At 41.8% G+C, this 16,535-nt stretch overlaps 1 protein-coding gene across 1 annotated transcript; it reads right to left on the bottom strand.

Moving 5' to 3' along the window:
- Positions 1-1,326: 1,326 nt before the first annotated feature.
- Positions 1,327-11,860, bottom strand: RDH5 (retinol dehydrogenase 5). The gene is made up of 5 exons (XM_058168979.1): positions 10,831-11,860; positions 6,570-6,896; positions 3,615-3,873; positions 3,102-3,265; positions 1,327-1,703 (listed from the first exon to the last, which is right to left on the bottom strand). Exons 2-5 carry the CDS (start codon positions 6,880-6,882, stop codon positions 1,480-1,482), a joined length of 960 nt encoding a protein of 319 aa, XP_058024962.1. The 5' UTR covers positions 6,883-6,896; positions 10,831-11,860; the 3' UTR covers positions 1,327-1,479.
- Between the last annotated feature and the right edge of the window lie 4,675 nt (positions 11,861-16,535).

The raw sequence follows: 16,535 nt of genomic DNA, 5'->3' as shown, positions 1-16,535 counted from the left end.
CATTTGTGCTAGGTTTACTGGTATTTTTGAAAAAAATCAGGTTAATATACACACACCTTAACAGAGCCGCCTAGCTAAAACTAGAATTCTAACTTTTAAGAACTATTTTTGCCTGAAGCAGAGTCAAAGAAAGGCTGTTAGGTCATCCTTTGGGCTCAGTGAAAAATCGAGAGATTTTTGGTTGAATGTAACTCGAGCCACCATACTGAATCCTAATGAATTTCCGTCATCCATTATCCATCAGGATTGAAACCGGGAAAGCATGCTAACTCTCTGTTTAGGTCTCCACTTCTCCATACTTTCACCTAACCTACAAGTGAACCTTTGGTATCTATTCTTCCTCTAAATAGAAGACTTGGGCATGTATATAAAAAGATAGCAAACGTTTTCAGATTATGGACTGGAGATCACCTTTGAGCTCTCTTGGATATTTGGGGGTTCCACAACAAAAGAACCAGCAGAGATTTCTACTCTTTAGTTTTAACATTCCCCACAGACTGTATGGATGCATGAAAGTTGGACTGTTGGGCAATCTACAACCTACCACAACAGTTAACAGGTCTTCTGGAGTACTTCCTATAAGGCAGTGATGACAAACCTTTTGGCACAAAGGGAATGCGCGCTCATGGGTGTGCTTTGCGCACACGCTCATCTGGGCCACAACCCAGAAGAGCTGCCCAGGGTGCATGCAAGTGCCGGAAAATAAACTTCCGGTTTCCAGTGTGCACCTGCACACCAGCCAGCTACTCTTCCTGGTTTCTGGTGCGCATGTGCATGTGATGATCAGCTGGCTGACGTGCATGCTCACACAGGAAAACGGAAGACCAGCTCTTCCAATTTCCAGCACTGCTGCATGCAAAAAGGCCAGCTGATCGTCACGCGCGCATACATGTCAGAAACGCAGAAGAGGAACAGGCAATGTCATGTGTGCCAGGCAACATGGCTTCACATGCCACTTCGGGCACATGTGCCATAGGTTTGCCATCACGGCTATAAGGTCTCCCCAAGTTCTGCCTCTGAAAGCCTGCAACAGTGGTGTGATTTAATGATGGGAGTTAATACAATGAACTGTAAGTGTTTTGACATTCAGAACACTGGTTTTACTTTAACCTTTTCCTCCAAGGCTGCAATTAAGATTTAAATATTGTCCTTTTCTGTATTGTCATGTGTACTTCAGAGTCTCACTAAAAAAGCTTCTGCTTGAAAAAAAAATGGTAACCACTTTTTGTCAGGTGCTTTTATGTTGGCACTGATTACTCAATTCATTTGCCGTTCTGCATCCAAATATCCCTGTTCTTCATGATTTCTCAGCATCTGGATAGCAAGTAGCTTACAATATGGAAATGTTTCCATACCATCCTGTGAAGCCAGAGCTGGCGAGACAACAACTCTTTGAATAATCCTTTTATTTATTACTGGTTTTCAGGAGTGTGATCTGTCAACATTTAGGCCTCAAGCTTGATCATAATGGAGCAGCTTTTAGTGCATCCGCTGAGCTGGCTTTGGTAAGATGATAGACAGGGAAATATCTACCAAAAAGGAAGGTAGATAAGAGATTGGCAGCCACAGAAACTTAGCATCCCATCCTGCGCTGTAACGAGAGCGAGGGTGCTTAGCTTGAAGGGCATGCTCCATGCAGTTTGTCACTTTGCTGAGATCAGAATCACAGATGAGGTTCATGATGAACTTCTGGATTTTCAAATCTACAGAGAGATGGAAATCATCAGTAAATGTTGTACCTTGATGAAGGTATCTTTTCTTTTATGTACACTGAGAGCATATGCACCAAGACAAATACCTTGTGTGTCCAATCACACTTGGCCAATAAAGAATTTCTATTCTATTCTATTCTATTCTATTTTATGCTATGCTATGCTATGCTATGCTATGCCATGCTATGCTATGCTATGCTATGCTATGCTATTCTATTCTATTCTATTCTATTCTATTCTATTCTATCAGAAATTAAACTTTCTGCCTGATGATTAACCTTATCCTGATAAGAGGTTACTGTTACTGTTTTAGGATGTCTTTTGTCTTAATGTAAGATACTGACTCCTCTTGTTAGCTGGTCCCATCAAGCTAACATTTGACTTCTCCTAGATCTAAATTAACTGTCTGCAATCAGATGATCTTCAGTCTAAAGACAAACTGGTTAAAGGCAGATGTTTATACTCCCGACATTATAAAATGATGGGAGTTCAGTTCTTCTGATTGGCAGTTAAGAAAACTGTTCTCTGGTCTGTATTTAACTAGCAAACTGCAAAATTCAACTGAAATTGCGGCTGGGATGTAAGACTTATCTGCATTGTTCTTTCGATGCTGTTAGAACAGATAGGAAGTTGCACATGCAGATTCAATGGTCTCCTAGCACTCGTCATGCTGAACAGCCGTGGTGTCGCAGTGGTTAGATACAGTACTGCAGGCTAACTCACTGCTCACTCCAGGAGTTCGATCCTGACCAAGTCTCAAGATTGACTCAGCCTTCTATCTTTCCAAGATCAGTAGAATGAGAACCCAGATTGTTGGGGGCAATATGCTGATTCTGTAAACCTGCTAAGAGAAGGCTGGAAAGCACTGTGAAGCAGTATGTATGTCTAAGTGCTATTGCTATACATGTACTGAAATTTAGGAGCCAAATACCAAATTTTGAAAGCTGTTCGTAAAATGCAAAAGTAAAGATGAAAATGCGAGCAAGGCAGTGGTGGGTTGCTCTTGGTTCTGTCCAGTTCTATAGAACCGGTATTAAAAGCGGTGGAAGGCTCCGCCCACCCGCCTGGATATCATAATTGATGATCTGGTGCATGCGCAGAAGAGAGCAAGCGAAGCGGGCACGCTCCTGTTTTAGCAAAGGTAAACAGAACCCACACCTGGAGCAAGGCCGACCCAAAACAGTTTTTTTTTCCAGAGTGATTTCACTCCCTTTTTGCAGGTTTTAGTATTTTGAGAATGGAGATGGGAACAAAAAATCTCTTTAAACCCTGAAATATGGCTATGGCTATGGTGCATTTGTTTGGAAGAGATTTTACAGAAAATGGCTTCAAATGGGAGTAGTTTACCTCCCTGCTTCCACTTGTATTCTAGCATGCATCAGTACTCACAATTGCGAAAGAAACTTTCACCATAGCTCTGCTGGACTTCGGGGGTCATTCGGTCCCAGTAGTGCCTCAGAGCGGCCTCTACCGTTTCAAGATTAGTCATGGCTGTTTTGAAAAAGCCTGGCTCTACAATGGAGACTTTTACCCCAAAATGATACATGTCTCTCCTGGGAAGAAAAAAAAATATTGTGAAAGGTTGAATCATAGTCTTTATACTAATATGTAACGCTTCCATAACATTCCTTGAGTCCCCAATAATGGGGTAGTCGGTTAGTCGTTGCCACAGATTATGTATGATCAACATGCCTATTTAGCCATACCTTTACCTCTCAAGAAACAATAGGCACCGTAAAATCTTTGAAAATTGGAAAACAGCCCGGTCTGAATGGATATCACAGGGGTTGGTGTAAGACATCCGTTTTAATAACAATAATTGTTACACTAAGAGCAGGCATTAGGGAGACTCTGAAAGGCTATTGTGGACCTGAGGAATGAAAGCACACCAAGGCCACCTACCTGAGGCTGTCAGAGAAGGCCTCCACTGTATATTTGGAAACGCAGTAGCCACCACCATTGGCTGAAACCCGCCCCAGGACGCTGGAAACATTGACTACTCGGCCACGTGCTTGCTTGAGCAACGGCAGGAAGGCCAACGATACCTCGATCATTCCAAAAGTGTTGACAGACATGACTTTGCGGTAGTCTTCCACGGTCATCCATTCCGTGGGGCCAATAGAGCTGCCTAAACCTGCATTGTTCACCAGACCAAAGAGTCCTGGGAGATGATTGAAAGAGAGGTGGGGAGGGGGGAAATGAGAAAAATCATCCTGCTGTTCACTAAACAAACTGCAAAGGGCTTCCTCTTCAGCTACTGTGGTGTTTTTCTGTTTATGCTGCAACATCAGTTGTAGGGAAGCCAACTGATCATGGTCTCGTGTGGCCCCAATTTGTGTACTCCGCAGCAAGGTGGTTGGGCTCAATTCATAAAAATAATCTCCCTTACCAAGATACCAGTGAGAGACCTGGATCTATCTCTGATCCCACATTCCACACTGGATCATTGGATATAAGTTGCACAATGGGTGTGCAACTAAGATGTAGGATCAGAGATAGATTAGGAATTCTGTTAATGTAACCACAGCCCTGTCGGCTAACAAAATCATCGACTGAAATGACAATTGGAGTTGGTGTTGAAGGGTTTCAAAATCTACTCTGGTGCTGATTTGTCTGGAACAGTTTAGGACTTCATAGTACCCATGACAGCTATAGGTGTAACCCAACTGGGAACATGTAATATAGGTCTTGTGTTTGTTTTGGTATTTGTTCTGAATATCTGAGATGGTCTGTGGGTGGGGGCACTTCACCTCATTTTTTTTCATTGTCTTGGATGGATCACCGGGTGGTTAAGGTTAAATTAGTGGCAATGGACTATCTGTAAAGATTATCGGTCCCAGATACCAAGGCAACCTGGAAAGGTTTCGAACTGATGGCACTAGTTACCATTATCCGTGATTATGGTTAGTACATGGAATATAGAGCTTGCTAGATCAATAAATACTGTTGTTCTCAAGGGTTTTGTTTGACCCCTTTTAAAGATAACTCTATGTTACTTCAGTGGTTAAAGACACTGAGCTTGTCAGCTGGAAAGCTAACGCTCTGGGTTCGAAACCCGAGTGCCACACGATGGGGTGAACTCCCATCCTTACCTCAGCTCCTGACCACCTAGCAGCTTGAAAGCTTGCAAATGTGAGTAGATAAATAGGAACCACTTTGGTGAGAAGGTAACTAGTGTTCTGTAAGCCTCGGCGTATAGTCATGCTGGCCACATGACCACAGAAATGTCTTTGAACAACACTGAACACTCACTCAAGCTAAAGAACAGAGGAGCACCGCTTCATCTGTAATGTCAGACAGAACCTTTACCTTTATACTACAGGTATGAAATGTGGGCTGAACCATCAAAGCAGACTACGCATGTAGATGGAGGAAGATCTGACAAATCTGATAAATGTGCAGCAAAACAGCAGTGTTCTCCCTGAATGTATTGCATAGGCAACCTCATGGCCGGTTGAGTAGTTTTGTTTGTAAGAGAGCTACCTTGTACTCTCCCACTTCTTCCTCCTCTCAGACCTCTGGAGGACTTGTACCATTTTCTATAAGGGATTATTATTATTATTATTTTGCAGATGAAGGCATCTTTAAGCCTATCCGGGGGTCACCTTTGGTATACAGTTAACAGTAGGGTGCTTGTCACTTTTTTATATATATAATAGATTGGTTTTGATTTATGATACAGAAGGATAGTGATTAAGTCCTTGAAATGGTGCATTCCACTGCCTGTCTTCTGGATCAGGGGTTTCCAACCTTGGTCCCTTTAAGACTTGTGGACTTCAACTCCCAAGTCCCTCAGCCAGCAAACTTGAGGGACTTGGGAATTGAAGTCCACAAGTTTTAAAGGAGTTGAAGTCCACAAGTCTTAAAGGGACCAAGGTGGGAGTTGAAGTTCACAAGTCTTAAAGAGACCAAGGTTGGAGACCCCTGCTCTGGATCCTTGTCCAACTTAGCTTGTACCTTATCCTGGAGCTTTCTAGTGACACCTGGTTAACATCATGAATGCTTCTCTGAGGGAAGGCAGGATGCCTCCTTTTTTAAAAAAAGAAGCAATTACGAGACCATCCTTAAGAAGCGTGCCCTGAATTTCTCAGAGATGGGCAATTAAGGTAAGATAAGAGAATGGTGAGCTTTCAGGATGAGACAAAGGTAAAGGTAAAGGTTCCCCTCACACATACATGCTAGTCGTTCCCGACTCTAGGGGGCAGTGCTCATCTCTGTTTCAAAGCCGAAGAGCCAGCGCTGTCTGAAGACATCTCCATGGTCATGTGGCCGGCATGACTCAACGCCAAAGGCGCTCGGAACGCTGTTACCTTCCCACCAAAGATGATCCCTATTTTTTCTACTTTCATTTTTACGTGCTTTCCAAACTGCTAGGTTGGCAAAAGCTGGGACAAGTAATGGGAGCTCATCCCGTTATACAGCAGCACTAGGGATTCGAACCGCTGAACTGCCGACCTTTTGATCGACAAGCTCAACGTCCTAGCCCCTGAGCCACTGCGTCCCTATAGGATGAGACAAACCTGACCCGATTACACTTAGGGCAGGCTATGAGGCTGGGACTGCTTTGATTGGTCTGCTGAAAAAAATCTGCTTTTGTTGGGATTCCCAGGGAGGGAAGGTATGGTGAACTAAAGATGAAAACAGACCCTGTGATCACAACAGAAACGAAGAAAACTGGTGAATTCTGAGAACTGAAGTCCACATGTCTTTAAGCTGACAAAGCTGAGAAACCTTGACCTATAAGAATAGTGTGTTGAGTATTTATGTAGGAAAGCTGAAGGAGCTCAAACAGCTAATTGATCCTGCTTCCACATACTTTCCTGTCTTCTCTTTGATCCATGATGGGGTGAAACTCACCTTTTCGACCCACTTCAGCTTTCACCCATTCCACTGCTTTGGAGATGCTTTCGGAGCTGGTAACATCGATCAGGGTGGTGCGCAGGTTTGGCGAGCTGGTGCGGTCCAAGTTATCAGCTCCTTTCTGAGTCAAGCAGCCCGCCAGCACGTGGAAACCCTTCTTGTCAAGTTTCTTGGCTAGCATGTTTCCAAACCCCGTGTCACAACCCGTGATGAAAACATACTTGTCTTTGAAGTTGCTCAAAATCTGCTGGTCACGGAAGAACCAGACCACAGCCCAAATCACGCTGATGAGTAGAAGGTAGCACCACATTGTAGGCTGAAAGCCTGCAGAGATGGGAAAAGTAGAATGGGATCCCAGTATTCCCACTTTTGTCCTCTTCCGAAACTCCAAATGGCACTTATCTAACTCAATCCACACATGCCGTATTTTTTTTTTCAGAGAGAAGCAATCGGGGGGGGGGGTTCCCATTTATTTAGGGTCATGACTTCCATCAGCCATAGTCAATACAATCGGGGCACTCAAGGTCTATGGAGATTCTCAGTCATCCAGGTCATGGTTGTCCCAAAGGAGCTTTTCCAAAGACAACTAGACAACTAGACTTTCATGGGGGTTTTTTCTTCAAAAATGTTTCGCTTCTCATCCAGGAAGCTTCTTCACTTCACTGAAAAAAAACCTTCCTGGATGGGAAGTGTAACGTTTTCAAGGAAAAAAAACCCCAAGAAAATCAAATTGCCTTTTGGAAAAGCACCTTTGGGACAAGTTGTTATTATTATTATTATTTATTAGATTTCTAGACCGCCCTTCTCCCAAAGGACTCAGGGCGGTGTACAGCCAAGATAAAACATAAACCATGTACAATTAAAAATGAATTAAGAAACTAATTAAGAAACAAGTGGCTACTCGTTAAAGGATTTGCAGTCCTACAGAGATGGAGGTCATGAGGTTGTCTGAGCCTGCATCAATCATTAGGATTCTAGTTCCAGAATAATGCCCTTGAGGGACATTGATCAAGTTGCTGGTATTTAAGCAGCCCTATTAATTCTCTTGCTAAACATCTATGCTAATTGAAATAATGACAAACGGTTAATGAATCATCAACACAATCTGAATTTTTAGGGAGCCTTCCAAAGAGGGAAACTAGAAATTAATTTATTCTCGCCTAACAGCCTTTGTGTTGCAAATAAATAGAAGAAATGGACTGGATGAACCTGATCCAAATTAGCACTGTGCTACGATGGAGGGTTCAATCTGATGACTTGGTACTCAAGTAAATATGGACTCTTATATTTCAAATAGGGCGAAATTGTTTAATAACTCCGGTGGGATGTTCTCTTCAATAGTAAACATCAAATGTGTTTCTGCTGGTTTAGATTTGGGACTCCATTTTAAGGTCCAAACTGCACCACTCTAACCATCTGTGGCATCTAATTTGTGACACTTACATTTAGAAGGATCATTACAGACAACTCAGTAAGCCTAACTCAGTTCCTAAGAATCTGATACCCAGTTTTCTCTTGAAGGGAAGATTCAGCTATGGATAGTCGAATACTAGAGCATAAGGCTCCCCTCCTCCGGAATTCCAGTTTAAACTATTAAATAGGTTTAATAGGCCAGTTTTGTAACTGGCTTTGGTCCTGCTTAATGTGTGTCCAGTTCTGTGCTTCATTCTAGTAAAGCCCGGGAGGAGATTAAAGGATTAAATTGACATTTACACAAGTTGCATACAGATACAGTTTCGATGGTTTCTCTTACCCTGGAGTGGATCACAATCCTAGAGCCTCCCATTCACATTAGGATGAGGATAATGCTGTAAGAATATGTGTCACATCCCTGATCTTCACAAGCTAATGACTTTACTTCAATGCACATTACCATTATTATTTTTGCACACGCTTGTCAGTGTGCAAATATATAAAACAACAGAATGTAGAGTTGGGAAACATGTTGTGGAAACCCAGTCACCTTCTTAATAAGTTTTGTGAAGCAGGACCTCATGTCGGTATACTCGTTTGTGCTATAGCATATATTCCGTAGATTGCAATTTAGTAATATAAAGGTAGCATTTTGCATGCTGTGTGAACCCAGCCAACCTAATCAGGGTTTAATCCTGCCAGGTGCAATTCAATACAATGCAGTTCAAAAATTTAGCTGTTGGTTAGAGGGTGACATTGACACCAACACATGCATACAAGGCTACAGATGTTAAAGATGGGTGCATTCAAATCCAGTCCAATTATTGTGGCACTTGAATTTCTTCCCTATCCCGGATAGTTTAAATGCAAGAAAGCATTTGATGCCCCAATTCTATTGCCTGTGACAATTTCCTTATTTTGCTAGATTGGGTTAGCCTTGACTTTACTTGGCGCAGAAATAAAGTTATAATTTTCCATCAGAGCATAAGAGCAAAAATGACTAGTGGTACCCAAAAGATGGATGCAAGATGCAGAAATGGCTTTTTGCTTGGTTGAAAAAAAAAGGTAAAGTCTAAATCTGTCGGCATTTGCTACTTCACAACAAAGCAGCCATTTCCTGTTCTTCAATCAGCTACATTTCTTCTCCGTTACTACAATTAATTATATGTTCTTTTGCACTCTTTAGAGCAGTAAGTTCCCAACCAGGAGGTGCGAGACAATATTCCAGGGGGTGCGAAAACTTGGGTTTAGAAGTTTCAAAATTACAGTGTATATGTATAATTATATGCATATAATTATTTGTTTTTAAGGGGTACAAGAATATATCAGAAGCATTCTAGGGGCGCGGAGGTATAGAAAAGGGAGGGACCCCCTGCTTTAGCGGATCAATAAGACAATTCCTTCCTTCCCTTCCTTCAATGAAACAGAAAGTATAAGCATCACTGATCTTGATGTGCTAGCTCTTTATTGGCAGGGATAGATACCCATTCATGATTGGTATCTCTTACTGAGATCTCCATGTTTCATTCAATCACTGTGATCTTTTTTTTTTTAACTTGTAAACTGCCCAGAGTCATTCAGGTGAGAATCACATCCAGGACATAAACTGTTTCAACTCCTACCCTCAAAACGATGCTATAGAGCACTGCACACCAGAACAACTAGACACAAGAACAGTTTTTCCCCGAAGGCCATCACTCTGCTAAACAAATAATTCCCTCAACACTGTCAAACTAGTTACTAAGTCTGCATTACTATTAATCTTTTCATTCCTATCACCCATCTCCTCCCACTTATGACTGTATGACTGTAACCTTGTTGCTGGTATCCTTAAGATTTATATTGACTGTTTCCTTGTGACTATCATTAAGTTTTGTACCTTATGATGAATGTATCCTTTCTTTTATATACACTGAGAGGGTATGCACCAAGACAAATTCCTTGTGTGTCCAATCTCACTTGGCCAATAAAAAAATTTGATTCTATTCTATTCTAGGTGGTGGTAAAAATGTAATAAATACATTCTAGAAAATGTAGAGGTTAGGTGACAGAGGTATGTATATTTTCTCCACTCCATTCCAGGACAATTCCAGGGATGTTACAATGTCAACCTACCCTCATATGTTAATGCATTCAATAAATAGTTCTCTTTGTATTTTAGGACTGTGACCCAAAACACAAACACAATACAAGAAAGGAAAAATTGACTGGCAGAATGAGCTCTGGCCATTAATGGAGAACCTAACAAAATGATTACTCCTTAAGATGCTCAAGAATGTTGCCATTTTCCCTATAATCCACAGTTTTCCTTTAATCAGGCTATAAACTGGAATGGTAACAACTTTCCTCAAGCGAACCGAATTACAGATTTACATTCTGTAAATCAGGCGTAAAGCAAAAGATATCAGGTCCAGTTAAGAGACATACAGTGGCAGAAACAAACACTGCATCCTATTTGAAAGTAGAAATTCTTTTTTCCCCCTCTTAAACATTACTAATTGTCCACTTTACTTCTGAAGATTGAACCTGGGATTCCGATTTCTCATTCTCTGTTTTTATCTTGCACAGCTAGACTTTTGATTCCCGAGATAGTTCCTATCTACAGAGCAAAATGGGAAGAGTTTTTTTTCAGGCCAGGTCTCCCCCGCCCCACCCCAGTTTACCCAGTTTTCATCCTTGACTATACTGGCTGAATTTCCTGGCTATAACATCCTACCCCTCCTAGGCTTGCAATCTTACAAGAGGAAAAATATAATGAGTCAATTAGAAAATCCCTGGGATTGGACACCGAGCAACATCAACTCATCAGCTCAAAGCTCACTCCGCCCCTGTTGTTCCTCCTTACCTTTTCCGAAGATAAGCTTATGGAGATAACTTGAGCAAACTGCGGGCTCAAAGCAACAGCAAGTCCCTTCTCTGTTTAAGAGCCTTTAGCCTTTAGTAGGTAAAAGTTCTGCTCCTTGTCAAAGTCCACGAGGGGCAGAAGCAGAGCCCTTCCCAATCAGGACTCTGGTGGAGGATGCCAAGGGCAGCGATTCAGCCCAGCATTAACTCTTGCCGTTTCTGCTGAGAGTCAGAAGAAGCAAAAAGAAATATCCAGTCTCCCTCCAATGGTGCAGATTCCAATGCAGTCTCTTGTGAAAGTGAAGGTGGAGAATGAAAAAAAATAAAAAAATCAGGACTTGTCTGAAGAAATGGATTGAAGAAATAAACGTGTAGGCTGAGTTCCTGGGAAATGAAGCAGGCCAGAATAGCAGTCAAAGACAGTCAATATTCAAGCAGTCATGATAGAATGTGGCTCACTGATTTATAATCCTAGGAGCTCAAAGTTAGCGTATGTTCTGTTTTGGACCTTCACAATAAGGGAAGTAGATGTAACTGAGAGACCGCCTCTTTCCCCAAGAAAGCTTCATGGTTAAGACCCCCCCCCAACACACACACATAGAGAACTGCTTTATCATATTCTCTTCCTATCCAGAGCTGGCAGGAAGTCATGCTGACTTAAATCTTGTTGCCTCTGCAAGCTTGCCCTTTATATGCTCTGAACGGGTCCACGTTACACTATTATTTTCTAGCTTTTAACTTGCACTATACTAAGGGTTCAAGAGTCTGGTAGCACCTGAGGTTGACCAATAGACCTTTTGATCAGTGGTGAAATCTGAACTGGTTTGCCACTGGTTTGCTGGCCGCACATGCGCGGTGCGCGCCAAATGTGTGATACATACGTGTGCATGTGCAGTGCGCACCGAATGTGTGCTGCATGCACATGCACAGTGTGCAGAAAGCACACACTGTACGCACGTATATGCACAGTACGCGCCAAACTCATGGAAAAAGGCGGCTTGGGAAGGTAAGTATAACAGCGAGGGGGGAACAGCTGTGCCGCACAATTTAGATTCACTAGAAAGCAGGATTTCCTGCTTTCTAGCGATTTTAAATCGTGCGGCACAGTCGGTTGTTGGAAAAACCAGTTCGAAGGAACCAGTAGGCTTTTTTTACTACGGGTTTGCCTGAATTGGTAGTTTTTATCACTACCTGTTCACCCGAACAGGTGTAAACCAGTAGGATTTCACCGCTGCTTTTGATCACTAGGGGGCAGCATAGAATTAGGTTTTTATTTGTATCTTGACTGTCACCAAGTGGTCCACTGTTTTTGTGCAGCCACTGGATAAATGGAGTTGACGAACTGGACTTGAAGAAGGGGGCTAAGCTACGGAAATCAGAATGGGCACTGTAAACTATCCTAAGAACATTATGCAAGAAGAGAAATGAGGAGCTATTGCTCTTGGGAGCAGTAACTAACTACTAGGAAAGGAATTATCTTCCGGGCAGGCTACATTGTACAAGAGATACGGGTAATTCTTTGGAGTACACTTCCAAGCAAGCCAGAGATAGGCTAATCGATTTCATATTCTGTGTTAACCAGCCTATCTTAAAAAAATTAAAAGTGACTGTAAAAGTTGGGATGCTGGTTTTCCTCAGGGGCAAAAGGGCGTAGAAGGGTAGAAAACATATGGGAAGGGATGATTTCACAGGAACCTAACGGTACCAACTAGAGTCACAATTTCAGGCCTCCTCCTGATGTGCATCTCTACTTTGTTCTCTACATGTGTTCTCTACTTTGCTTGGATGTGGCAGCTGGAGGTGAGACAAGATGGAAAAAAACACTTTCAGAGTGAAACACACACACACACACACACAAATTCTCCAGGCATATTTTAAAATGATTTGGGAATTCATTTCTTGTCTTAGTGCCATTATAAGCAAACCACTCCTTTCCTCTTTCTGAGAGCTCATCAGATATATAGCTCTAAATAGATGGAAGTTAATTCCGGGTTATCCAAGATGATGTACATATGTTCTTATTTAACTTCTCTTTAGCATCTGCCCTGTCCTTTTAAGGACCTGGGAAAGAAAACTGAAAATGTATTCTCAGGAAGAAGGGAGCAGCAATAGCACTTAGACTTATATACTGCTTCATAGTGCTTTTACAGCTCTCTCTAAGTGATTTACAGAGTCAGCATATTGTCCCCAACAATCTGGGTCCTCATTTTACCCACCTCAGAAGGATGGAAGGCTGAGTCAACCTTGAGCCTGGTGAGATTTGAACTGCCAAATTGCAAGCAGCCAGTAGTCAGAAGTCGCCTGCAGTACTGCACTCTGACCACTGCGCCACCGCAGTGGTTAGAGTGCAGTGAAAATTGGATACACCAATTTTCCTCTGCTGGCTGCAAAAACCAAGAGGGGAGAAGGTTTCTATATTCTCTTGAATACTCCAGTATTGATATATCAGTAACTTATTCCTTGTGGAGCTGTCTAGCATCACTTAAGGATCAGTATTCCAACCTGCATACAGGTAGTTATTGATTTGCAACCATTTGTTTCGTCACTGTTCAAAGTTACAACTGCACTGAAAAAAATAGTGCCTTTATGATTGCTTTTCACACTTATGACTGTTGCAGCATCCCATGGTGATGCCATCAAATGTCAGACATGACTTGGCAACTGACTCACGTTTATGACAGTTGTAGTGTCCCGGGGTCATGTGATCACCTTTTGACAAGCAAAGTCAAGGGAGAAACCAGATTCACTTAACAACCGTGTTACAAACAACTGCAGTGATTCACTTAACAACGGTGGTAACAAAGGTCCTAAAACGGGGCAAAACTCAGTTAACAACTGCTTTGTTTAGCAATGGGAATTTTGAGCGGAATTGTGATTGTAAGCCAAGGGTTGCTTCTAGTATCTTTACAGGGTCTCACTCATTGCTGATAATGTCAAGGATGAGAAGTAAAGAGAAATGAAATCCAGGCTTCTTACAAAAACCAAGAAGGGTTTTAGGCTTTCGCAGAAAAGAACAGGAGAGAGAGAGAGAGCTTAGAAGTGAAAAAGGTCTTTGTTGCTTAGTTCAACTCATTAGAAGATTCTAACTAAGAGGTCTAAGCTGCTATGCTTTAGGCAAGTAAAGAAAGTGGCCATGAATTCGCCATGTGTGAAAGCCCCTTACTGGTAAAATATCCTAACAACATGGAGACTAAGGTGCTCCTTTTTGCAAATTTATATAGAGCTATGCAAGAAAAAAAATATTTAAATCAAAGGAAAAAATAGGTAGTGAGATGTGCTTGCTTTAACCCGTTAGACAAGCATAACCAGGTTGACCTTGCAGTTAGGTGAGTTCAAGTCCCGCTTTAAAAGCCACGAAAGTCAACTGGGTGACTTTGGGCCAGTCACTATCTCTCAGCTCAACTCACTACACAGAGGGTTTGTTGTGGTGGAAATAGGAGGAGGAAGGAACGTTGTGTGTGTTTATCACCTTTATAAAAATAATAAAAGTCGGGATATAAATAAATAAACTTATGACCAGAATGCCCAAGTATTTCAGGTTATCCAATTTGCAGTATCAGCAGAGAAAGGGAAAGAAAGCTAGACAACTTAGAAGTCAATTCCAACTGGATTTGTCTCTCCCTCAGCAATCATTCAGCAACTTTTTACTGGGATATAGCTGAAGAAGCTATAAAGTTCCCTATACATTAAGAATTGGTTTCCAAGCAGGCGTGGGTCCTACTTACCTTCACTACCAGTTCGCAATGGGACCGGGCGTGCTTCTGCGCATGCGCAGATCGTCCATTCTGACATCCGAGTGGGTGGGTGGAGCTTCCCGCCGCTTTTACTACCTGTTCGCAAGAACCGGACAGACCCGGGAGCAACCCACCGTTTCCAAGTATGTCTTTTCCCATCTTGGACATTTTTTTGTTGTTTAACTGCCATGTTTGTTTTTAAAAGATTGTAAATATAACATTAGGGACTTTCTTTTTATTGATATAGAAGCTGCACCGGGAGTCTTTCTAGCTGGGATGTGGGCATAAGTGCTTTTATAAAAAATCACCTTAAGTTTCTTGCTTGAAAGCTAAACAAAATGAAGAAAATCCACCCGTTTTTGCTCTTCAGCTACAAAGAACTGAGGCGGTGGGAGTCCCCAGTTTAGATGCCTCCATATGTTCCAACTGTTTTCCACCTACCACTAAATGAATTAAGAAATACAGAAGGAAATGAAAATAAATAGCCTTGGGGAAATCCCAATTAATTTTCTTACCTCAGGGCTCTCCTACAATTAATTTATGACTAGTTTGGCCTAGTGGTTATGGCCCCAGGCCAGAAAGCAGGAGATGATGAGTTCTAGTCTCGACTTAGCCATCAAAGCTAAGCTAGTCACTCTCTCTCTTAGCCCAACTCCTCATAGGCTTCTTGTTGTGAGGACAATAAGGGAAGGAAAGTGTGTTAAATATCTTCACCGCCTTGAGTTATTTGTAAAAATCATCAGGCAGGACGCAAAGAAACAAAGTTAAAAGAAGGCATATTGGGAGCTTAAGCCCAGCAGTTGGAATCAAATGTGAACCTATAATTGAAAAGGATTTCTACCTCATCTTTAGGGTAGAAGCCAAGAATCCATTTTCCACTGCTTCTTTTAGAACGAGCAATATAGGTAGTCCTTGACTTACAACCGTTCATTTAGTGACCATTCAAATTTACAACAGCACTGGAAAAAAGAGACCCATGACTGTTTTTCACACTTACGTCTGCTGCAGCATCCCCACGGTCATCTGATCAAAACTCGGACGCTTGGCAACTGACTCATATTTATGACGGTTGCAGTGTCCCAGGTTCATATGATCGCCTTTCTGACCTTCTGACAGTCAATGGGGAAGCCAGATTCATTTAACAACGAGGTTACTAAGTTATCACATCTCTGGCAAGATAGGTTGTAAAATGGGGCAAAACTCACCTAACAATAGAAATTTTGGGCTCAGTTTGTGGTCATAAGTCGAGGACTACCTGTACAGTCTGGTCAGAAAGCGTTTGCATTCAGAGGCACAAAAACCATTCAAAACGTGTGGTTTCCTGATCTCCAAATGAAGCAAATATGGAAAATGGTTCCATATACAGGTAACTTGATTTGGTAATCTTGTGTTAATTAGAAAGACCAATGATGTAACAAAAGGCCCAGTTAAGCCAAAAGATACAGGTAAGAAAGAAAGGAAAATAAATGGTTTACATTTTTACAGCCAGACTCTGCCCTAATGTTAGGGAGTCTCAGTGCTGTTGTAAGAAATGCAACAAGAAGTACTGTATGATCGCGATTGTGATGGGCAGAAAACAAATTTAATAAATAATTATTACTGACTCAAAAGCTCCCCAATTTTTGCAGCTACAAAAGTAAGTGGAAGGTGCACGAGATCAGGAAAAGAGATTGCTAGCTGAAGCCCACTCAAGCCAGAGGGAGAACTGAACATACTTCGTCAACTTCCGGACCTCCGAACCTTTCGCCGCGAGCTTAAAACCTACTTATTCATCTGCGCTGGACTGGGTTAGTGTTTTAATGGGTTTTAATGGGTTTTAGTTCTAAATTTTAATTCTGGCCAATTTTAATAAGTTTTTTAACTGTATTTTAATTTGTATTTATAGTATTGTATTTTTACTTGGCTGTGAACCGCCCTGAGTCCTTCGGGAGAAGGGCGGTATACAAATTTAAATAATAAATAAATAAATAAA

This window comes from Ahaetulla prasina, chromosome 2, assembly GCF_028640845.1.
Source record: "Ahaetulla prasina isolate Xishuangbanna chromosome 2, ASM2864084v1, whole genome shotgun sequence".
NCBI classification, from domain to species: domain Eukaryota; kingdom Metazoa; phylum Chordata; class Lepidosauria; order Squamata; family Colubridae; genus Ahaetulla; species Ahaetulla prasina.
The sequence above is the reverse complement of the archived record's forward strand: the minus strand, read 5'-3'. Positions and strand labels throughout refer to the sequence as shown.

Coding starts and splice junctions, on each gene's coding strand:
- RDH5 (XM_058168979.1), bottom strand. CDS start 6,882: ATGTGGTGCTACCTTCTACTCATCAGCGTGATTTGGGCTGTGGTCTGG. Junction 3,874..6,569: donor AGCTGAAGTGGGTCGAAAAG/GTGAGTTTCACC, acceptor ATCATCTCCCAG/GACTCTTTGGTCTGGTGAAC. Junction 3,266..3,614: donor GCCTTCTCTGACAGCCTCAG/GTAGGTGGCCTT, acceptor TTTTCTTCCCAG/GAGAGACATGTATCATTTTG.